The sequence below is a fragment of the Apostichopus japonicus genome, chromosome 12 (genome assembly GCF_037975245.1).
Source record: "Apostichopus japonicus isolate 1M-3 chromosome 12, ASM3797524v1, whole genome shotgun sequence".
Lineage (NCBI taxonomy): Eukaryota > Metazoa > Echinodermata > Holothuroidea > Aspidochirotida > Stichopodidae > Apostichopus > Apostichopus japonicus.
In genome coordinates, this window is record NC_092572.1 from 33,446,199 (window position 1) to 33,471,958 (window position 25,760).

General features: G+C 35.2%; 2 protein-coding genes across 2 annotated transcripts in view; one reads left to right on the top strand and one right to left on the bottom strand.

The window, feature by feature from the left end:
- LOC139977733 (uncharacterized) overlaps positions 1–25,081 on the top strand; it is a 60,107-nt gene extending 35,026 nt beyond the window's left edge. Inside the window, exons 7-23 of the mRNA XM_071987290.1 lie at positions 84–286; positions 1,170–1,246; positions 2,896–2,957; positions 5,154–5,214; positions 5,750–5,814; positions 9,383–9,490; positions 11,033–11,291; positions 12,760–13,083; positions 14,031–14,254; positions 17,105–17,242; positions 18,211–18,348; positions 19,156–19,269; positions 19,462–19,575; positions 19,762–19,999; positions 20,690–20,909; positions 21,276–21,381; positions 22,343–25,081. Coding sequence (XP_071843391.1) covers positions 84–286; positions 1,170–1,246; positions 2,896–2,957; positions 5,154–5,214; positions 5,750–5,814; positions 9,383–9,490; positions 11,033–11,291; positions 12,760–13,083; positions 14,031–14,254; positions 17,105–17,242; positions 18,211–18,348; positions 19,156–19,269; positions 19,462–19,575; positions 19,762–19,999; positions 20,690–20,712 — 2,148 coding nt within the window. The 3' untranslated portion in view covers positions 20,713–20,909; positions 21,276–21,381; positions 22,343–25,081. The remainder of the gene's footprint in view (positions 1–83; positions 287–1,169; positions 1,247–2,895; positions 2,958–5,153; positions 5,215–5,749; positions 5,815–9,382; positions 9,491–11,032; positions 11,292–12,759; positions 13,084–14,030; positions 14,255–17,104; positions 17,243–18,210; positions 18,349–19,155; positions 19,270–19,461; positions 19,576–19,761; positions 20,000–20,689; positions 20,910–21,275; positions 21,382–22,342) is intronic.
- LOC139977744 (uncharacterized) overlaps positions 1–25,760 on the bottom strand; it is an 831,623-nt gene that overhangs the window by 609,460 nt on the left and 196,403 nt on the right. The window lies entirely within an intron of this gene.

Sequence of the window (25,760 nt, forward strand, 5' to 3'; positions counted from 1 at the left end):
TTTTAGGTTTATGTTTTCCACTTGTTATTGTTGAGTACTGATTTCAGGTTGACATACTACAATATCTGTGAAATATTCTCCAGATTCCAATCAAATGTCTGAAGCTTTCAGATGTTGTGGAAAAAATTACAGAAGGAGCCCTGATTCTGAAGGCTGATGTCTCGCTGGGAGTTTTGAATACCCTGAGGGCTATTGAAGTGAATCGGTGGGACCAGAAGCTGATTGAACAAGATTATGAAGATCTCATTAAATTCATTATCAACAATGAAAAGGTTGAAGTAGCACGGTGAGGACTAATTCAAAGTTGGCAAACCAAACTAAAGCTTTCGTTCTATGTGATATTGAAAATAAGGATCATTGGAATGTGTGATGTATAGAGCTAATAGAAGAACATTCAGCAGAAATATCTCCAAGCATTTGATACTTATGAACAATGGGGAACCATGTAAAAAGTTTGTCTTTCCCACTGCGTCAGTACTTTTTCTGACAGTCTGGTACATCGAGATTACCTAGTCATAATTTACTCCACTCCTTGCTTACCTGTCTCCCCACAGGCTTAGCTCATTCTCATTCGACCATGTCTAGGGAAAACTGGTAACCTTATATGCACTCTTCCACCCATGATGCTTAGAAGTATTATCGTGGACAAAGCATCATTTGTCTTTTTGATCTGCATATTATTAAGTTTAAGTATCATTATATCAGTATTCATTGTCTTAAAATTTCCAGTTAAAGCTCTACTCTTAATTGGTAAGCTCAACTGCTCTCATTTTGATGAAAGCTCATTAAAAATCTAGGTTCACCAGTTCCAAAACTGAAAACCTTGTAACAAGCCTACTTAACAGTTATAGTATCTGTAAAATGTACACTAGGTTAATAGGTGCCCCCTACTTAACATGAGATCAAAGGTCATTTGAGGTCAGCAATATGAAAATCTTGTGTAAATAGGTGATTCCAAGAGTTGGTCTCAATTCTCTTTTTAAAAAATACAATACTTATCATAATATATAATTGTAGAAAACTAAGCATTTTCCTGAAAATTAAGGGCCTATGCCCTCTATGTAATTCTTTCTATGTTAATTTATCTAACAATTATATTTGTTTCTTTTTCTTAATAAAAATCTGCAAAGTGGGAGATATTTTATCGTATATTTTACTTTTTTTCTCAGTTTACTATTACCAAGTCCACCGGTAGCTGTAAAAGATGAAAAAGATCTGAAACACTTACAATCCCGAAACATTTCAGGTAACATGTATTCCATTTCATGAATAACAAGAGCTTGGTAATTAGATGTAACATATATTCCTCTGTTGTGATACAATATCTAAATCTGACATATTTGTTAAGCTGTTTCAATCTAGTCCTGCTTCTGCGTAGTGGTAAGAAACGCAGCTCTCTCAAGCATGTTGAAAAAATGTAACTTAAGGCTTTTAGCCCGCAAAATGGTACTAATTGTATCAACAGTTAAGCGAGATCGATTATGATAATAGCTTGGAAAAACTGACATCCGAAAACTTCGTTTCATACAGAACTTAACAGTGATAACAATCATCACAAGGAAGTGTGAAGACAGCAATTCAAGAAGGTGTTATATTTTTGTGTGTGAGTGTGGAGCTGTAAAGTAGATTGAACATGATCAGCTGAGTAAAATAAATTACTACAGTGAAATGGATTATGCACAGTTAATTAACTGTATTAGTGCTCTATTTGTTCAGGAGGGAGGAAATGTTTTAAATTATATTAGTCAGGGTTGGCTGGTTTTTAAACCGCCCGGTTAAAACCTGGTTTAAACCAGGGGGTTTTGACCACCTAAAAGTGGTCAAAACTGTTCAAAACTAATTTTGTGCATAAACTGACATATTTGTCAACCCAATAAGAGATTTTCATCTACAGCAAGTATCTAAACCAAGTAGGCCCCTATCAAGCAATATTTAAAGGACACATGTGGAATACAGATATACAGTATTATTAAAGAGTAGGCCTACTGACACATATATAAATTGAAGAACTTTTATTTCCATGAAACAACTCCAATTTACAGTCTAAAGTTAAACTAAAGTTAAACAATTGAACTTGGAACAACTAATTTACTAATTTCTGTTGATTATCAGTACAGGGCAATTTTGTTAACAGGTATAAACCCCCTATTGGCAAAAAAAAAATGAAATTTGGTCAAAAGGTACAATTGGTGTCGGATGTAGAGTACTGTACATCTCAAAAAATGCCAACTTTAAAACATCTGTTTCTCAACACTTGTTCCCAATTGAGCTACTTAACTTGCTTTTCTGTTTTGTGGTTGAGAGAATAAATATCTAGAGTAGTACTGTAGGCCTGGCCTAGTACGGTGTACATCATAAGAACATTAAAGTTGAGGCATAGCCTAGTCGGAACAAACATGTGACATCTTCATCAGCTTCACATTTTTGTATATAATTTCATACTGATTCTTGGGAAGAGAAACAACCAAATGGAAAGAATACCTTAGAACAGATATTATGAACACTCCAATGTTGCATTGTACTTCACACTACTCAAGATCGTCTGCAGAACTTTGTCGGGGGCTTACGAATAATTTTGACCGGCTTTGACCGAGTTTTGACCGGCTAAAACCTAGTTTTGACCGGTTTAAACCAGGTTTAAACCGCTTTGTGGTCAAAACAGGTTTTGACCGGTCAAAACCCAACCCTGATATTAGTGCAAAACGTTGTGGTAATCACTATGTTGATCGAGATGCAATTTATATGATAAGAATTAGTGCCACTATAACCTGTAACTTTGAAATGTTTTTTTATCCTCAAAACAGAGAAATGTGGCAACGTATACAAAAATGTGTTCAATAAAATATTCCATGTGACAGTGGCTGAGTGTCTTATTGTTATCTATTTTCATTTCAGTTGAATGGATCATTGGAGCAAACCTAATTCACACATTAAATTTGACAACTGGAAAATGGATGGTGAGATGCATTATCTTTTTTTTTTAAATTACTATCATTCATTTCAGATTGTTCTCTGATATTCCTTTGCTTAACCAGCAAAAACTCCTTTAGCTCTATTGAAGGCAAAAGGAACCTACGACGTAGTGATGGCGTGTATGTATGTCTCGGCCTAAAAAGTGGTGACATGGGAAAATAAATGTGTGTCACTAGTAGTCAACCAATAGTGGACAAAAGTCATCCGTTGTCCAGACAAGGGGCTGGAATAAAGGGAAATGTCCTCGGATGTAGCTAATTTATTGGAAAGCAAGTTTGTAAACACAATCTCGTAAACACAATAACTCACCAAGCGTGTGGTCCACGAAATTCAAACTATGTATGTTGATAACCGTTACAGAGCTCTGGGCTGCTTTAGTTTATTTGCCATGTCAAATGTCATTTGAGTTCACATGTGGGCAAAATATGGAACATTTTAAACAAGCTACTGGACATCAATAGCATTGATAAATGTCATACTTGGGTGGTAGGTGCTCCATAAAGCAGCTTTGGTAGAGGTCGTCAAAGGTCAAGTGAGGTCAACAGGAGGCAAAATCTGACAATGTAAACAAGCAGACTCAATTAATCTGGCCAGACGAATCACATAGGTGGTGTGTGGGTGCCCCTCAGTAAGTTCTTGGTTGCTTTAGTTATTGGGAAATTTCAATCAGTAAATGTCAAATCTCAAATTATTGTAATTTTGATAACTCCAAAAGTCAAAGGATAGCTTTGACGAGCTTTACACGTTGTATGTGGCTCAACCATATTGAGTAGTCAAATGTCACTCATGGTGACAATATTAGCTCCAAAAGTAAAGATTGGATGAACTTCACACATGGTGTGTGGATCCAGCCTTTTTAGTATAAAAACTGTCTGTGTACGGAAGTCAGTAAACGTTCTGAAACACTCATGTAAACGTGGCATGGAATATCTCAGCTCTTGGCTTTCTGGTTTATGCCTTAACAAAGTGTAAACAAGTATATGTGATTCTTGTGTGTGCGTGTGTGTGTGAATGAGATATGCCTGCTAAAACATAATTAACCATCGTGGAATTTTAAGCATCGCATCAAAATTTCTCTGGGAAAGCTGTTGGCTGTTTTCATGATTGTGGTAGTCAGAGGTCATCTGAATCGTATTTTTTAGTATGTTTTAGTGGAGATAAAATGTTAATGGAGAACTGAAGAATGCAACATTTCAAACCAACCTTACTTAATAATTAAAGGTTTGCTGAATGTCATGCTTGGTTTGTAGATGTTCCTAGTGAATTCTTGGCTGCTCGTTATAGAATTAGGTAAAGACAGTTTAAGGTCACCATTGGACAATATAATTAACAGTGCCAGTGAATCTCATACTTGGTACAGTAGGTATGTACCCCTTTATGAATTCTATCCTTGTTATAGTTTTGTCAAGGATCATATGTCATACTAATGTCAGCAATGGTCAAAATTTAAAAACTGAAATTTGTACCCATGAAATTCACCTTTGATGAGTTTCATACTTTTTATGTTCATACTCCTTTAAAGGCAAAATATTCTGCAAAGGTCTTAAATAATCTGGAACACTGTATACAGCAGTCAGAAGATGAAATATATATCAGATAATTGATGCTCTTGTATTGGGGGACTTTCACAACCTATGTCTTGTCACATATGTTATCTTTGCTGTCTGCAGTATTTTACCCAATTCTCTGCGATATATGCTAAAAGTTTCTTTTTAAGGAAAGTTGTAAACTACCAAAATATTTATACTATGAATAATATAATGCCATGAGCTTCCTTCCATAGTAACAGTTCTTAAAGGGCTGTGATGTATCTAATTTATTTTAAAGCTCAACGGGAAAATATCCCTTATTATATAAAACATCCATATGACTTTTTAGCCAAAGTCAGAAAGCTGTTTGGTCTGGATTTGGGTCATTTTGTTGTATATTGTAAGATCCTTGGCGATATGTGATTATAAAAATATGTCGATATACTGGCAATTGGAGATTGAATTTTGTGGTCTTCTAATTCTGATTAAATTTTTTGAGTTGACCTACATCAGCAAACTCTTTACATGAACATAACAATGCAACGCAAATTGTCTTTGATTTGTGGTTCATGATGTAGTTTCTATCAGGTTTGTATGATTTTTCACCATATGTATTGTTGTCTTTTCTTGTCTGATGAAATCTTCATTTAGATGCAATTTAGAGTACCGGGGAGGTTGTCATCAACATCACTATCACTGAAACCAACCTCTGGTGAGTTTTCTGGTATTAATAGGAACAATCATGTTAAAACTTAAAATGTGTAATGAACAAGGTTTTCTTTGTTATCGTCAATACAATACCTGTAATCTAGAACAAGTGCTGAAGTACATACAATCACCTGTAACCACAATTGAAGCAGGCATACATAGTCACGGCTGGAACTGGAACACTGCTGATTAATAAAGGTTTTCATCCTCAGTTTTGTTGACGTTCTTTGCCCTGATCGTCCTACAAGCCCTGTCCTTTCATTAATTTTTACTAACATCACAATAATATACCTGTGTTCTTATTGACCATACTTGGAACAAACTATGGAGGCTGGCATTATACTTACTAAAGGTTCAGTCAACTTTTGAAAACTTCAGGACAAACCTAGTCTTCTGAGACTTTTTTTGTCGTTGGGATGGTTGATGATGTTTTATATATTGCATGAAAGATTGGTACAGCTGATGATATAATGTCTTCCATAACTGTTTTTGTGCTCAATTCCTATAAATGTTTATATCACTTTTCTCCATCAACAAAGACGAAACAAATAAAACAGTGGAACAACAAGAAGACAAACGCAACGATGTTCCAAGCAAAGGAAAGGTAAGTTAGGAATTTGCTATGTAGGTAGATAATGGACGAGACGGATGGCTACGATTCAGGCCGGTTCTTTGGCCGTATATATTAACCGTTCTCAGTAATGGTTTGGCTTATCGGTCCATCTCGATGGAGGGCGCTTTAGCCTTTTACATACATAATCATCGGTATACAATAGAATCATGACTCACTTTTGAAATGTTACACAATGTAATAAGACCTGTCGGGAATATATGGATTGTCCAGATCATATAAACATATCAAAAATTATCTTCTAAAGTGACATCACACATAAGAAGTGGACCTTGTAGATATAATTTTTCTTATAATTTCTAAAATAATAAGTACATGAAACTTAGAGCATCTGAAGGATCTTCTAACGCAGACATAAAGGAAAAGGGAGGAAAACAGATCAAACAGACATTTTTCACACAGATTTATCAAGCTTTTTGGGACACTGGACAATGAATGGGGTACAATTAGTACAATGGGCAGTGAAATAAAATGACGTTGAAGGTGAAAGGATTGCTGAAAATGAAAATGGATGCAGCATATAAACTATGCAGTAAACTACAATAAAGAAAAATGTTAGCAAAATTTAAAACAACAAATCAAATAAGTAATTATGAGTCTGTAAGGTGACGAGAAACGGGATAATGCTGAAAAATGACTGCTATGTTGCCTTAGGATCACTGATTCTAATGAGATAATTTTTTGTGACAAGATTGCTAATGGCATGTCCAGCTTAATTGTATCAGTAATTGTATCCAGGAAATTAGCTTAATCTTTGACAGGGCAGTACATCGCACATTGGTGAAATCAAATCAAAGTTGGAATGACATTCCACTGTGTCATCATTGATCCAGTTCCATTTTGTTTGAAGCACATATCTAATTCTTACAACTATTTTGATGTGTATTGCAATTGTAGCAAACTTTGTGCTACTGAGAGGCACACCTTTTTGAAATTTGACACTCATTCGTCGTATATATTATAGGATTGACCACAAGTCTATGCGCATGTTATTTCATAAATCTGGAAGAAATGTTATTGTACTATTCAACTGTTTATTATTGACTATGTTTTGAGGCCTTATATGACTATGTAGACTAACTTAAGTTCCAGATGATGAGTTCATTGTATTTATACTGTGAATAGACAAATATTTGAAGATAAACATGTTGTTTGTTTCATAATATCATGACCTTACATAAATCTTTTATATTAATAATGTGTCGTGCTGATATTATAATAATAAGTTGAATTATTAAGTTAATGGAATTTTCTAAAATGTCTATATACAGTGCATGCAGAGGCTGCACCAGAAATTCCAAAGTAGAGGGACAAGTGGGGTGTGGGAGGCAACAAAGGTTGGAGAGAATTTTGAAGTGTAAAAGAGGACCTGTGTTAAGTGCACATAACAGGAAAACTTAAGGGGCTTGAGAACATGTCCTAACCTGCCGCAGCTACATCAGTGAACTAAATTGTATTTTATTATAATTTCTATTTTGCATTAAGTTAAATAGTGTGGAAAAGATTTGTGGCATATAAGAGGTCATACATCCATCATTTTTATTGAGGAATGTTGATTGATCTAGAGGCAAACTTGAATTTTTGCATATTGACTGCAGTGACTAGCTGAGTTACGTTTTTAACAGCAAATTAAAAGCACAAAATATATGTGAGAGAGAGAAGTCAATGTCTATGGAATGCATATCAAAGCCCTGATGGGTTGGGGGTGGGGCAGTGGGAGAAACACCCAGAAGTTGTTGGAAAGCGGGATTTAAGCACCATTTGGGGTGTTTCAAGACCAGAAGCTGAAAAGATTTCAGACCGTTTCTTGTTGCTATTTTAACTTAAGAACAGAAATACATTCCAGACATTGCTATTCCATAGGAATATATTTCAAGGCCCTGTGGGGTCCAAGGGGAAGAGATCCTGCCTAATATTACCCAAAGAATAAAAAGTGGGTAGAAGAGAAATTCATTTTTGTTTACAGCTGACTTGGAGGTCTAATAGAGGGGGCAAGTATCATAAGTGGGGGGAGTATCATAACAAGGGGTGGGGAAAATGCCCCCCTTGTTGTTGACACTGAGTGCATGAAGATAAATTTGAATCTTTCAAGCAGTCGACGAAAACATATCTTTAACAGTAGTGATATTTAAGAATACGATTAACATAGTCTCACGTAACTAATGCTAAACCGTCTTTCTCCTGTTAGCTTGACAAGTATGAAATGCTAGTAATCACGATAACAGCGTGTGGGAACTTGCATAAGATATATTTGACTGCAACCGTATGTCCAATTATGTTTATAGTTGGTATGTTGATGTTAATGCAGAGTATGTACCTGTTCTTTTCAACAACACTTTTCACCTTGTTAATATTCATGGTAGTTGGAGCTTAATGGGAAATTGTCAAAAGCAGCTTGTAAACATGCTATCTCAACAACCACAAGTAAATCAATATGATTCATGGAAGATACATGGTCCCTAGTGAATAAATACACCCTATTGTTTCTCATCTCATGAATATATAAGAGTGTGTGGGGCTAAACGTAACATTTGGTTCACACTGGTATGGTGATGTTGCTGAATATCAAATACATGTTTATGACGTCTCCAACTCTAAGTCATTATATTCATGAAATTGCTAGAAATGGCTTTGAAATACAAGACATGAACCAAATGTTCCCTGGTTTCATTCTTGGCATATCTGGTGCTACACTTCATTCATACAATCAACCGTGTTGTTTGTGTGTGCATATAATGAATATTAATCAGTGAACATTACATTCTTTATCAGATACCTCCGAAATAGTATGTCTAATTTGCATTATACATGTACTTGGATAATTCTATGTAAGTATATAGATTTTATGATATCATAAACTCTCACTGATATTCATGCATAAATATATTGTTTATACTATGTCACTTCCTAGACTTTGTCAGCATGATACCTGCTTCATGGTACCTTCCTTTATATGTTGTCACACAATGTCAATAGATAATCATCTTCATTATGGTGTGTACACGTTCATGAATATATACATCTATGGCTTACCACACTATGAATACGTGATACAGTTAGTGATACAAAAATAATATTCACATCATATATCAGAATAATGATGCCTGAAAAAAAAAAACATTTCACTGAAACTCAAGTTCACTGAAGCGCAAGAACTTTTATTCACACATAAGCCTTTACTAGACACATAAGCCTAGTCTTTGTAAGCTATATTTCAGTTGCGGACCATTACACTCTGCATGTGAAAGAAAAATAAGTGCAAGCATCATCAAGATGACTGTGATTTCGTTATTTATAACGAACAGTGTGCAATTAATTACATTCTGTTTGTCATTCTATTAAGAAGTCGTACCCAGGATCAGCTGATTTATGTGTTATGAATCTACATAGTAATACAAAATTATGCTTGAAAATTCCTTTACATTGCATAATGACATACTATACAAAGATAATGTTCCATAAACCAGCTTAAACATTCGCCCTAGATATGAATCATATGAGCTTTATTGTTCTCTACTCATTTTCCATTTCTTTCTCGCAGGATCCTTCTTTGCCATCTCATCAAGCAACTAGAGGAGAAGCCGAAGGTAGCCGAGCAGGAGCTGAAGCAATGGCTATACATAGCGAAGTAACAAATGAAACTTTGCAGGTAAGTATTAGTGAGTGAGAACTTCCAAGTGTGATTGATGACTTTTGACCAATATCTCTCTAAATCTGTGATTTCTAACTGATACAGACTGGTGCCTAAACTGAAAGAGTCGTGACTGATAACTGCCTTTTTTCACTACGTGATTACAGACCGACATTAAGACATTACTGAAAGTTGTAATTGCTTAATTCGGTTTGCGTGTTGTTCCCAATTTAACAATAAAAACACCCAACACATTATCAAGAAGTATACATATATAGTTGCCCCATATGCTTCCTATTGTTTTAAGAAGTAATATCATGCATATTAACTAGAAGGTGAGGCATACTGTAAACATATAACATTGCCACGTACATGTTTGTCATCATTCATATTTGGCATGTTTGTATTATTAGTAAGTGTTTATGTGTTTGTGTTTAATATGAAATTGTTGGAATGAAATCAATTATGCAAATGGTAAAAGGAATTTTATGTTACTTTTTATCTCAATACTTGAAATATTGTGATGCTTACTGGCAACATGTTTTTGTGCTTCTGCTACCAGATTGGAAAACTCTGTTGAAAGTTTATCAGCAGATAGTACATGAAGTTGTTTGAAAAAGCTATTCATTTTTGTAGCCAAAAATCATTTCAGAAACCAGTTTTGAGGCATTTTGCCATATTTTGATGTCTGAAACACGCGCATAAGGTTACATCTAATTGACAACTACAATCCTGTAGTAAGTACCTCGCAAGGTTGCTGATTTTAGCATTGCATTGAATGTGTAAAGAAGGACGGTGTGCATCTGACGTATTATCAATTACCATTAATATTGCTGCAGGAGCCACTGGCATACTTAACTGAACAATAAGGTTACAGACTGTGCTAATAAGACAGTGGTATTGGTAGCTTGTGAATGACTGATGTATTCCGTACCTGGCATAAAAGGCTCTGATTTTACCAACGGTCTAGAGAGTTTGGATTGTACTCTTGAAAAGAAGAATGTTGCTTTAGTTTGTTGTCCCACAAAACATATCACACAATAAAGGAATCATAGTAAGTTTAAGATTATTGCTAGGAACTATGTTCGGTTTGTTGGGATTGACTTGAATGATATAATGGCTTCCCAATTTTGTCCCCACATGAATCTGCGATATTTGTAATTAATTTTGCAACCCTTGTGTCAACCCTTTTTCTGAGTTTTCCAATTTTTTCCAGGGAACACCTGTGTGACAAATGTGTGGCAAATCTGTAACTATTTGTTTCACAATCACACTGTTCACACAAAATTGCTGTTTTGTCCATGGATAATGATAGCTTATTACTGTCAGTCATATTAATGAATTGGTGGGGCAGAAGAAAACCATTAATAAACATTAGCCCTTTTAACTGGCAATTACACAACTCAATTTCATTAAAAGTATATGATATGAGCATTTGCCTCATTATTGTTCTAGCTTTTGACCGTATACTGAGGTTCTTATATAGATTATCTCAATTTCAATTGGCATCGTGAAATAGCATCAGAACGATGAAAAATTTGGTTTTATGGTTATTTGAAGGACTTGTCAGAAAACTTGTTCAAAGAATGGCCGGATGTGGGAAGAATTCTGAAGCTTGATGAGACAGAGCTTGACAACATAGAGGCAGATAACAAAATTAAGGGACAAAAGGAAGTGGTTTACCAGATGTTGCTACTATGGAAACGGAAACATGGGATGAAAGCAACAAACAAAACACTGAGAGACGCTCTAATAGCAACTAATCGAAAGGACCTGTCCGATTATCTTCTTAATACGGAACAATGTGGAACGACTGTAGGTAAGTCAAAGACAACAAACATGAGATCAGTAACAAAGATTATGTATTTCGTCGTTTGTATTTACTCTAAGCAGATGGAAATTTCATCCAGCCAAATTAAATATAAAAGGATATCAGCGTAGAAAGAACATTAAACATTAATTATAAAAACTTATTTATTCTGCAATAAACTTACGTATGTCTCGAAGCAATTTTGCATTGAAGTATGAGAAGTAAAGCAATCTGCAGATTGTCAGTTAGCAAGTAGCTGTAAAGAACATTAAGTTGTAAAGGAGCTTAACGTTTACTTCTTACAACGCGATTTTAGAACTGCATAAAAACATACCAATTCTATATGCAGGTTATTACCCTTGAAAGGAGCATTTCTATGATACAGCCTACAACCTGTGTTATGTTATGCATACCTTTAATTCTCTGACTATTTTATATAACGTTGATATGTTTGAAACAAAATGAATATCAAGTTAGTTCTCCTTATACATGACTTCTGTCAACAATGCATTGAAAGAGGTCTGAGATTTTCATGTTAATTGCAACAACAATCATGTAAACATTTATATGCAAATTAGCTATTTGGCAGTAGTCGGATATATTCATTTGGTCTCACTATTTTAATACAGTTGTGTGTCCATCTTTGAAGGGTGTCTAACAAATTGCTTAGAAAAAAGTAACTATCACAGTAGAAATCTATCAAAATTTGCCGTAAATGTTGGTCAGCTTTTACATATTCAAACCGTTTGGTGGTACAAGATTATGAAGAGTATGTATGTGAAATGTTAATCATAATTAACAGTTAATGATATGGCAGTATAGTGAATGAACTCATCATGTCCTAGAATCCTGAAGTTAATATCAAATTTATACACAGCTATCTGCCTAGTTTTAAGATATGTTGGGAATGTGTACATTACTATCATGATCTTAGTAAAGGTCTATACGAGATGAGAATGTTTTAAGCTGTATCAGTATATTGAGACTCACAGAGACAGGAACTGAGACTGCTTACATGAAGCACTGTATTTTATTTACATGGTATTCACAATTTCACAGATAATATAGTATGTTGTAGGAATGACCAAGTATTTCATTCTATCATGCAGGGTGATATCTGAAAATACAATACCTGAAAAACTTAAAGCTAAACACACATGTTTATCACCTTTGCGTTTTGAAGTAACTGCTTCCAATATGGGATATGAAGCAGCTCACAGGAAACATATTGTTGCTAAGCAAGGTCAAATAGTACAGACCTTGAGCAATGGACTACGGAGCAAAGGATATAGAGCTAGGAACACCAAACAGACTTAAGATCATAGTGTTCTTTGACTCCAATGACGGATTGTACTATGCGAGAGCACTGTCAGATGTATTAGCTATAAACTTAACATTGATTGAGTTGAGGATTTTTAAGTCCTAATCTGCCAGTTGTTTACATAACATATTTCTCTCTATGCATTATTATCAAAAGATTCTTATGTGGAAACGGCTCTTAGTGTAAAAGCCGTGGTTGACAAAGAAGGTAGAATTCTAGAGATACCAGAGACTGGTGTTAGACTAGATATTCCTCCTGGTGCTATTGACGGGAAATGCCTGATCGAGATGAAAATCATTCCAAACTATATTCAAGAAGAGTCTAAATCATCATTTACCAGTAACACAACAGTGGTAGTGGAACTGCTTCCAGATAACTTAATGTTGCATCATCCTGCAAAGCTTACCCTGCCTCACTGTCTCAAGTTGAAGAACCCTGTTGAATGCAAAGCTCTGGTATTCAGTAGTCACCATGCTCAAGGTACATCTTATCTTATCTTATCTTATCTTATCTTATCTTATCTTATCTTATCTTAGGGAAACTTAAAAAACAGAAAATCACAACCCACATGAGCATTGGTGTCGTTTTATGGTATTTAGCGATTGACAACAAAGTGTATTTGGTGCTCACCTGTCATTGATTGAAATTAGTTGTCTTTGTTATTTTCAAAGTCTTATTTATATGTATAGCAGTCTTCATAGCATGGAAACTGTGGTAAATACAGAACTGATCACAGCAAATGTACTTGTTGTCATGCCACCTTATTAAGCCAGTGTGTACGACAGTCGTCTGTCCACTTTATCAATGCTGATTCCTTTCAGGACTAATCAGGTTAAAACAGTTATCACATCATAAATGTTAATACTGTAACGCTTTCCTCTTTGGGTAGCTCGGGCAAGCCGGTTAAGGATTCTTGACCTTAGATGTTTTATTTTAATTGGCCAGAGAATGAAGACAAAACACAAAACAAATCCAAAGAGGTAGCTTTACAGTTAACCCAGACATATTGAAACAAAATATCGCATGTGTTACATCATTTCATCACAATCCCGGGATAAGTCTCATACCACATGCCGATCCATAGAAACAGCCCAAAAGCCATAATCTGGTAAAAATATAAACTGGTCTACTTAATATCAAGATAGATAATACCCACATAATTCCAAACGGGATATCAACTACCACAATGGCTGCACACCGTCAACACAGAACTCCCCCATTGCTCCACAACTTAACATCAGGATTGCAATACCTTCATAGCAAATAACAATGTTGCAGTGATTCCCATATCACTAGCTGGATGTGTTAATACTTCGTTGGGAAAACTTACAGTGTGTTTTATGCCATCTTGGAAAGTGCTGCTTGAAAAGAAGACAAAATAATTGATAGTACCAACCATATGATTCAGCAATTGTTTATTTTGGTAGGGACTAAGCCAATGTGGAGACCAAAACTTAATGCTTTATATCAACTGAATGAAACAAACTGCGTAATCTGGGTTGAAAGCTTTTCATGGGAGACATGTCGGATTGATGATAAAGATGTTGAATTTAAGAAGATCCAAGTCTATGCTGCTTGTAGCCAGGATTCGCCTTCCAAGTATACACATATGGAACTTGGATACTATATTGACTTGCCAGGTAAAAAAGAGGTGAGTTACATATAATAATTGCCATCATCAAAATGAACTTTGAGCTAATCGTTTTTTAAAATTGCAATCCATCCGTATTTGTTGAAGACTTTTGCACACCATTTATGCGTTCTACTCTCATTGGTTTTTAGTAAATTGATGAATGAAAGTTATGTTCCTAAGTACTGGAGATTTCTAATATTACCCCAATTTTCAAGAAGGGTGATAAGTCTAAGCCCTGTAATTATAGGCCCGTTAGTCTCACTAGTGCTGTTTGTAAGGTCATGGAATCTGTTGTTGAAAAGTCTATTGTCAATCACTTCAGTAGTCAGTCTGTGATCAGAGATTCTCAACATGGCTTTTGTCAAAGAAGGTGTTGTCTCACTAATATTCTTGGGTTAATGGAAGATGTAACAAGCTCACTGAATAGGAAGAATTCTGTAAATGTTGTGTTCCTGGATTTCCAAAAGGCCTTTGATAAAGTCGTCCGGCGTCCTTTACTTAGGCTAAAAAGTATGGGTGTCAATGGGAATTTATTGTATTGGATCGAGAATTGGCTTGGTAATAGGAAACAGAGGGTGGTCATTAAAGGCTGTGGTTCTTCTTGGCAGGACGTTACTATTGGGGTTCCACAAGGGTCTGTTTTGGGTCCCTTGTTTTTTGTTGCCTATATAAATGACATTGGCGGAGATATTTTGTGTACAGCTAAGAAGTTTGCTGATGACACCAAAATATATTCTGATGTCTCTTCCAATAGGGATTCTGAGAAATTTCAAACAGATTTGGATAAGGTTTTATCCTGGTCTCAGGGTTGGCAAATGCTATTTAATATTGATAAATGCAATGTTATGCATATTGGTATTAGTAACCAAAAGTATACCTACAATCTTAATGGTGATGAGTTACAGGAGGTCTCTGATGAAAGAGACCTAGGTATTGTTATGATGTAGCATGTTACTTTAAAGGTTAACTACGCTAATTGATGTTGTGCAATTCTTAAATGGTGTATTATTATGCTAATTTGTAAACGTAGAGCACAATCAGTGCAGTTCTAAGCTACGGTCAAGTAACCTCACCGAATGTCATATAAATTAGTTTTCAAGGAGTGGCTCGGTCTCTTCTCCCAGTGGCACCAACCTGTTCGTCACGCCACGTAAAACAACTATGTCTGTCTAGCCCTTACAAAACCTACCTTTTCCGTTCCGGCCTTTCTTCACCATGCCAACCACGCTGTGTGTGACTTACTCTTCACTCTCTTTTGGATACCATTCTTCTGAACTTATCATTTACCTTACCTGGTCCTGTTCTCTATACCGGAGCTGTTATTTTCGCAAAGCGCCTTCCGGAAGCTTCCAGACACACCCGCACTACGGTTACTTACTCAACACCGACTACCCTGGGATTTGACACCCCGACGGAGAGCCCAGCGGTAGCCGAGGTACCTTGCGTGCGCGCTAAGTTAACGTTAAGTATTACGGTATGTAATGTATTGATGCTAACTTATATATTTTTGTTACCAAGAGACACGTATTAGATTCATTTAAAACAAAACCTCTCTAACCTACTTTATTGTGTTCGTTTCCCAAACCATGATATCTGGAATTCGTAACAGTATCTACATTGATTCATCTCTGCAACCTTCTAAACATTGTCTGGAAGCTGCTAAAAGAGGTAATAGGGTTTTTGGTATGATCAAAAGGAACTTCAGTTTTCTGAAAGAGGAAATAGTTGTTAGGCTTTATAAGCAGTTGGTTATTCCTCATCTGGAGTATGCTGTGCAGGCTTGGAACCCATATTTCGCTAAGGATAATGACGTACTCTAAAAGTTCCAGAGGAGGGCTACTGGGATTATTAGTTCCTTAAAGGGTGTTCCTTACTATAGGCGGTTATTGCTGTTAAATCTCACCACACTGGGACTTACGAAGTTACGTGGTGACTTGATTCGGGTTTTGAAGATTGTGTATGGTTTTGACAATGTATCCTTCACTGGCTTTTTCATGTTTGCTAATAGTTGTTGTAAGCAGAGTTCATTGTCATAAGCTACAAAAGTCACAAAGTAGGATTAATATTCGGCATAACTATTTTCTAATAGAGTCGTGAATAGGTGGAATGGTTTGCCAGAGAGAGCTGTAATTGCGCGTAGTGTGAATGGCGTTGAGAATGCTTTGTACCAGCACTTTAAGCATTGTTATCGGGTCTGAGTGTTTGTGTATTCAGTTTTTTTCTCTCCTATAGGGTCCTTGATGTGTCCTTGAGTATCCCCCCTGATCCTTTTTTCTACTAAACTGAACTATAAATAAACTAAAATAATAATGTAGGATGTTAAGCAGTATGACTTACCTTATATACCCTATTTATTTATTTGTTGGGTTGTTTTCTGACATCTTACCGACCAAATTATGATGTTTTATCGTAAATTTGGGATAGTAGGGCCATTTTCACTTTGGCTAACTAACCCTACCCTAAACCCTTTATACTTTTACGGGATAATTGTGATGACAATCTCGCTGAGTTTGCTCAGTGGTCTAGTTCTACCATTCAACTACGTGATTCTATCAATAGTTTGACCAGAAACCACCAGCAATAGAAAGAATTTTACTTGTAAAGGTCAGGAGCCAATCTGCTTGAAGTTAGCAATAAATTTTCATAGCTATGGGTATGCAATGAAGATTACTGTATTAATTATGCTAAATGGGTGCAATGTTTTACGAAAGTGTCTCAAAATAAACAAGTGATGTTTCCTTTATTGCACTGTCGATTTTGTTTTTTGGCAGTATGGTAGATTCAAAGTGAGATTGAATAAACGGTTAAAACTTGACTTACCACATACGACTTGCGAAGTTAATACTTTTTTTTTTATTTTCCTTCAAGATAATCGAGAAAAATAATTTGAGAGTCTTGCAAGAAAAACCATTCGCATTTCTGAGAGAGGGACGATTACCTTTAAAGATATTACTAGAAAATATATGGCCAAGGTCTTGGAAATACAATGAAGAGACAAACCCAAAGGTAATACGATTCTTGTTGAACATTATATGTTTAAGAATCCAATGTAGAGTTACTATGAGTTGATAACCATAAACTTGTAGGTAACTATTAAGAAATAAGAAGAGATCGTTGTAACATTTGTGGATTTTCCGTATCAGAAAATTTGTTTTAGCATCTCAACGAGTTTTTTTTCTTACGCATACTTTCGTTCAGTGGAACTGTACAAGTGAAACTTTCAGTCATTGATCCAGCACATGAGCATACAAAATTCATCCGGCACGTTCACATGCTTTTTAGCACAACGCTTTTCACATTATTGCGTAACTTCAATTCAGAGATTTTTAGTATTAGGACCTATTGAACTAGACGTTCGACTAGAATGTAGGAGAACTCCATTGAACTTGGTGATATAGGAACATTTATGTCAACTATAGTAGGATGAGTCATTTGTTAAACTTTATTTAAAAGTTCTTACACATATCAAAATATCAAATCGTTTGTCAGTTTAATTTATATTTGGTTCCTTGCTGGAAGCAAAGGAACCTATGCAGTCAGGTTAGTGTATGTGTGCGTCTGTGACACTTGCTTGTGTTGGCAATAATTTAACAACGGAGTGGTGAGTAATTTTAATATTTGCTATATATTGTAATATAGTGAGAAGGTGTACCGTTTCATTTTTGGCACAGAGATTATGAATATTAATAAAGTTATTGAGTAAAACGTTAACATCTTAACATTGCAATAAATCTGCAACGTTAAGTTGGAATGTAACCAAACTTTGGAGATGATATATGCAACATTTTAATATTCTGCTAATCAGGAAACCACAGTTCCCGTTGTTTTCAATTCAACCATATTCATTGGTTTTGAGGAAGAGAAACGTACTTTAACGTTTGTTTAAAGCTTTGTCAATCTTGGTATGCATGCAACCTGCAGAAGACAATTAAACATACACTTAGTAGAAAATGATCAATTTTCCTTTGCCGCAGGAAATTCCATTCATGCAAGTAGAGCTCAATATAGAATTTTCGTGCCCGTTTGTCTTTGAGAAAGTTGGAGAAGAAGATTGTATCTTTTACTTTCAAGCTACTCAGAAAGAAACAATTGAATTGATTGTCAAACACAAGGTTTGTAAATAGTTATGTAACCTACATTTATCCAGTTCCGATCCATTTAAGCATGCTGTTTATTTGACCATTCATATAACTTACCTAACTCTGGTCACCTTGAGGACAATTTGCATTAACTTTCATGTCACTCTTGTGCAATTTACCCGACACATACATGTTTTCATCCAATGAACGTTTGCACAATTGTTAGCATTGAGCTGTTTTAGCATTTGCCCGATATTAAGCAATGTCTGAAATCATAAATAAGTTAATGAAATAATATTACTCACTTCATACCACTGCCACACTTGAGTCGAACACTAAGTTAAAGTAGCGCCTTTACATAAGCTTTAACCCTCTGTTAGTGATTTCGAAAAAAAATATTCCTACCCTATCCCCTTTTGCTGTGGCTGTTGACCGTATGTATTTTCGAGTATGCTTCATTTATTTCAATGTAATGTCAGTCCGTTAATATTTACTTACAATCTTGATTTAGTCCCTGGATGTTTAATGGTGTACTTATCTGGAAATAGAGTGTCCCATATATGCCTGTTTTCATGAACTAATTGCTGTGGTAAAAGTTAGCTAGAGTGATTCTCTGATCTGCCAGATTGTGTAGCCATCTGGTTTTATCAGTGGTGCCATTTAAAAAAAAAAATACACAATGTGACCCTCATAAATTAGGTTGCAATAGTTACTGTTGATTCTAAGCGTACCAGCCTATTTACACAAATTATTTGTTAGAGTTCTTCCATTCTGGATTTCAAATTTTGCAAATGATATCTTTCTATTCTATGTGACTCTTTTCAACATTCTTGATTGCAGGAAGTGTTGGCAGCATTCCAATCAGGCAGTTCTGCACAGTTAGTGGATGTCTTATCCTCTAAGAAGAGACGCTTAACTGAATATATACCCACAGACACATATACCTCCATGGTGGTAACATTCATGCTATTTATTATTTGGAAATATATTCCATAGAGAAAATGTAAACAAATGTTTGGTATGAGATGCCTTAAAAACATAATATATCTCACTGTTTATAGAAATGAGTGTTACATTTGGTCATACACTAACTTCCAAATGTTAGTAATGTTATCATAAACAAACTTAACTCATATCTCATTGCAGAGATTGGCAACATCCTCCTCAGATAGTTCTTCACTATCACTGACAAGGCATGTCCAACTTCCACAGCAGACAAGATGTAATGAATCTTCACAAGTAACAAATGACACTTTGAAGGTAAAGTTGGAGCAGTAACAATCTTTCTTCTATTGCAGCTAGTTTGTAACATGCATACATAATTGTGTATCAGGGCAATCAGTTAAAATACTGAAAATACATGATACACTGTTACAAAATTTGAATTTTCACTGGGGCCCTGAATGGAAACTTGATATATCTTGAAGTCATATTTGTTTGTTACAGGATTTGTCAGGAAAAATTTCAAAAGAATGGAAATATGTAGGTAGAAATCTTGTACTAGATGACTCAAAGCTTAATAACCTTGAGAGAGATTATATCAACGAGGGGCACAAAGAAATCGCTTATCAGATGTTGTTGACTTGGACACAGGGACATGGAAGTCAAGCCACATACAGAGTAATGGGAGAGGCTTTAATAGCAGCTGGCCGCACAGACTTGCAAGAGGAGCTGTATGACGAAGGTGAATATTTAATGTAATAATATAGATACCACAAAAGAACATTAGCTAATGTATAACTGATATTCTAAATGGATGTGATAAAGAAATGTGAGATCAGTACTAATCTATCTGACATAGTTGACAGGCACCGTGAATATTCATATAGAGTAGATGCCAACAATTACTGTAACAGCTAATTTTGACTCAAAGGAATGTTAAAAGAAGGAACTACCTTCCACTACAGCTACTGGTTTAACCCCTTTAAACAGCAAACAACCTGTGTATCATGTGCTATTTTTCCCAATTATGCCCATAAACTATGTGAAGTTAGTTTTATTATTTCTTTTCAATTGTAAGAAATATATCATCACTGCATATTACAAAGACACTTGTTTAAGAGAGGAAACATGGTTAGTTTGTTATGCACAACAACTATATTGCTTGAAAAAGTTCCAGCTGGTGAATATTGCTATATATGGTCTTGTAAGACAATAATATTAACATGCTCCAAACATAATTGTGGGAACGATATTTTATTTATGTCACTTCTATGTAGGATATATTGTATCATTTGGATTGCGCAGCCATAAGACTTTTTAAAAGTGTTTACATTGATAAAGAAAAGCCATTCAGTATTAAAATATCTTGTCTCTTACATATAGAACATTTTATATCATTAATTATCTGTTTCACTCATCTCATCTGTTTAAGCTGGTATCCAAAAAGAAAACTAATGAGTGGTTAGAAACAGGCGGGAGGTCGCACCGAGGTAAAGCATCCATTATCCAGCCAATCCGTTCTGCTTGTCGGACGGAAGCGATCTCACAACTGCTTATTTCATGGAGGAACGAATACGATAGTGAGACAACTTGTCGTGTTCTTTAAAAACAATTGACAGATTCTTGTAGGAATGAAAACATGCTAAGTCAAGGTGAGGATACTTTAAACATTGTAACTGTAATAACTAGTTTCTGAAATATTTTAAATGGAAGCTAGTGTACCTGACTTGAATTGATGTGAGAACAATATATATTTAAATTAATTATGTCAAGAAAAAAGAAAATTTAACAAACCTCAAACTCTCATAAAGCAATGATTACAGGTTACAGTTGCGCATCAACAAACTTTTATAGTTATTTGTAAGTTTGACTTTTAAAACTGATATCGATAACATTCATTACATAACAATGATATACTTTCATTTGTATTGAGATACCATCATAGTTACAGCTATGAATATGCATTCGCTTTTTTTCCTCTTGTGTTAACAGCATTTACATCATTGATCATTTCATAGCTCTCGAGCAGGTATGACCAAATCAGAGATCCAAAACACAACGATACCGTGATGGAGAACAGATGTCAGTAAAACTTTGAGTTCATGTACATCAGAATATCCTACGGTATGTTATATATTCATAGTTTTGTCAGTCTCAAGTCAGTCAGAAATACCAAGTCAACAGTCAAGATTGGTTGATCATGTGTGTAGTGATGTGAGTCAGTTTGAGCTGTACAAAGGTAAGGAAAACATTTGTGGGAAAACCTATATCATTTTAAAAATATATTTAAAATTGAATAAGGGTAGGGTAAACAGACGGTAACTTTTGACAGATAAATAACCAAAATCTGGTAAGTAAAGAGGAGACCATGGCGTTGAAAGCTTGATCAGATTGATTACCCCAAATCTGGCACCACACTCTCCATGGAACAGCCTTTTTAATCCATAAGGTGACTGCTGTCTTCCACAGAGGGGTTAATCTCGAAAACTCTCCAGCCACCAAGGGACCCTAAGATAGTGGACCACCCTGGCTTGTATTGAGCATCCTCTCTATATCAGACAGTCTGCAATGACAAAATAAATATATAATTATAAAGTCAAGAATCAGGATATAGGAACAGAATTGGTGATCTTTATCTACGTCACATATAGGTCACTTCCTGAACTAAAATCCTTTTCCAGGGCAGTTCGATATATAAGTTGGAAATCCATCATTGGAATGACATTGTCATACTTTCTGTTCTTTGTTCCAATATTGATACAATAGTGGAATTGGTTTAATATAATTGACATTGGTTACAATAGCTGTACTACATTACCAACCTCAGATAAAAAAGGATCGTTTTCTCTGCAGCGAAGCTCTGATGATGGACTAACCGTGATCATTTTTATTATAAATGTGTAGTGTAATCTACAAATTAAATTTGTTTATCTTTATTTATGTTGCACAAAGTAATAGATGTATAATTCAACATAGAATTGAATAATCACTAGATAAAAACTTTAACCAAACTGACAAGAAACTGTGAAATTAATCGATTTGAAATGAATGACTTTTTTCAAAGCTGGTTTCTTCTTTTTCATAGACAGCTTTGAATTCGATACAATCAAGAGAGCAACATGTCAACTTGAAGGCAAGACCATCCAACAGACCTATAATTTCTAAATTTTTGCTCCAAGGATGCTCTTTTAGGGATTGAGACAGTTCTGACATCATAATTGTTAGTTATGGACTCGACGATCTATCAAAGTACTGAGAATTAACTTAGTATCAAAAAGTGTTGTAACTTTGAGGTCAATAGACAAAGTGTGTATATAAGGTTCACTGAAAGCTATCTTTATAGAAGCTATGAAGAAGAAGAAGCAAAATATTGTAGCAAGGGTACAGACTTTGAATGTAAAGGAAAGGACTTCAAGTGGCCATTTTGTCACCAATTAATTTATGCCTGAGAATTAATACAAGGGGCACAATGGGAACTGACTGGGCTGGGGGCACCAAATTTGATACAACATCTGTGGCAATAGAGTACTTCTACTTTGAAGGAACCACATTCTGCTACTTTGACCAAAGGTTATTGTCAGGAGAATGTATCTACGTCATCAAGCTGCAATCTGAATAGGGGATAAAGCGATGTTAGTATATAACCACAGGGCAACTCCCGATGCTCTCATCTGAAGGAGATATCAGGAAGTTTGACATCAGACCAGTCTAAAGACCTACTCTACCTGCAAGTATGACAAATGTAATGTTTGTTGTAGAAACTGGTAGCAATCACTGAATTCACTAACATCACCAGAAAATCACCAACAATTGTAGCAAACATATACTACCGTTGTACTGAATGTACAACAAAGAATATGTTACAGTTACAATGACTAAATAGGGGAGGAGGAGGACTTTAATACAGTATAATTACTGCAATGGCAATCAGCTCGGGAAAGGAGATAATGAAGGCATGTTGGTTATAACGACAGGAAGACTGAGAATATGTTTTTGTCATATACACAATGCGATCAACTAGGAGTTTTATAACACATCATTTGTCCATGATAGAATTGCTCGGTTAAATCTGATTTTTACTAATAATCCAAACAAACAATCCTTTGAGGTTATGGTGTCGTAATTTAAAAACTAAATAATATTTTGCTATATGAATGGCTTATTTTCAATCCATGTATTCTATTTTGATGGCTTAATTAAATAAACAACCTCAGAGAGGTCATCATATCCTGAGGTAGAAGGAAAACCCTGATGATCTTATGAGGATTAACGAGGTGGTTGATTAATTATCAATGCCTCCAGAAGTTTTATGAATTTTCTTTAAACCTCAACAAGGCTAAAACCATTACCATTACTGAATTATTACATCCTTTTATCAAATCTTCAAAGTATTAAATATTAATGGAAGGCAGTTATGTTAAGCTAGGTAGGTATTCATATGTTTTATAGGGGTATGAACAGAGTACTCTTTGGCTCGCACTACTGTGTTTGCCATGTGGGAATCCAATTAACAGATTCAGAACATCATTAGCTTTTCCATTTTGAAAGACCATTCCAGATGGTAACCTATGGATTGCTGGTGGATGAAAGTTCTTATTTTCATGTCATTAGCCAGCCAAGGTTCAAACCTATACCTTTCCAGATACTACCAACTGTCATTCGCTCAAATGTCACTGTTTTTGGACGACATCATATAAAATGTCGTTAGCGATACAGAACTGGTCCGTTAACAAAAACGGGACAGGTAAAAACAAAAATATTAGTTGGAGCTGCTATAGTTTCATCGACTTTTAGACAATGCGGTTTCAGACCTAATTCATCAGAATGATTGACTTGGTCTTTTAAGTTTGTCATCATTTCAGGAAAGCACAAAGCATCTTAAGTTATTAAATTGCTAAACATTACAAATGGCTTTGACCACAGTGTTTTTCATGTGTGTGACATTTAGAGTTCTGGAGAGTATGATATATCTCATAACAGATTCTGTGTAGTCTTGCTATATGTAATGATGCATATGTCACATGTATATTTGACCTTGGTGCTATGGTAATGGTCAATGCAGATATGTTTGAACAAGTCAGCAGAACTTTCACAAGGTGAGAACATATATATTATATATCATATAAAGACTGTATAGAGTGTCAATGGTTATTTACAGCCAAAAGAATCATACCTTTACAGGTCTACAAAAGGGATCATTTTGCATAAGCTGGCATAGGAAATATTTAGGGTATTGCAACATGGTGAAAGGTTAGTTTCTAATATGGCCACAAGTTCACAGAAGTGTGGCTTGTTTTCCCTGTGAGATAATTCTGCTCAAGTAAGAAAGAGTTGTCTTTACAATATGTGCTTGCTAATTGGATGGGGATTGGTGAGGGTGGGGGTAGGGTTAAAGAAAGATGTGTCAAGGATTCTTTTGGATTGATTTTTCATATATAGTGTCTGAAAATATGCTGCATAATTAGGTCATGGGCTAAAAGATGAGTATATTTTTGTAAGCTCTTTTCCTGTAAAAGAAGAAATATTGTAAAATTTAAATGACTGTATTTTGTATTTTGAATTTTTATTTTCTTTCCCTTATTCCATCTAAGATGCAAGGTAATATATTATGTCAAGAGACTCCATGTTGGTAATTGTTAAGGATTGTGGATTAAAGGAAAAGGACTATTAACCAGAATGTGGTAAATATCTAGATATGCTCTAAGTTTGTGTTGCGCAAGATCACAGGATTATTGCATTGTGAATTGAAAAAGAAAGAAAAAATTATGTTAAGAATTGAAGAAGAGGTTGTGTTGACATCTGAGGTACAGTACTTCTCATATTTTCAATTTTTTTCAATTCTTCAATTTGACTGAAGTTAAAAGATTTTTTTTTTTGGGGGGGGGGGGGTTGTGTGTGTGTGAAGGGACCTCCATAACATGAAATCAGTACATATTTTGTAAAGTGTAACCACAATACTATGAATTCAGTTTACAGCAAACAGTTGACCCACTAACATGAGGTTGAGCACACCTTATAAAGTATGACTCCACATCTCACTCAGTAAAGTAGGCTGATAAGTACTGATTTAATATTCCATTAAGGTTTTGAAAATGAGTGAACCTTTTCAAATATTAGCCTGTGGGTGTCACCACATGTAATACTGTACTTAATACCAGATGTTACATCATTGGCGCATGCTGGAAATGATTCCAGTGCATTCACATTCATTTACAATGAATAATCATCTTTTATTCTAAGTACGTCACTACTATATAATAAACTGTCAATCAATTGTATGTAATTAATTTCAGCTCACAACAATTTGTTTGAAGTGTGATTACACCAATATTGTAATTCGGTAGAGATTATCATGTTTTTAATTATGAAGAAGAACTGGAATGTATTTTAAAGTAGGGTATAATAATAATGACATTGCTGAAAATGATTGGAGAGGTCGTAAGTTACTCATTTATAAATGTCAAATAAAATGCAAACTTGTTGAAGACTTGCTTCTTTCGTAA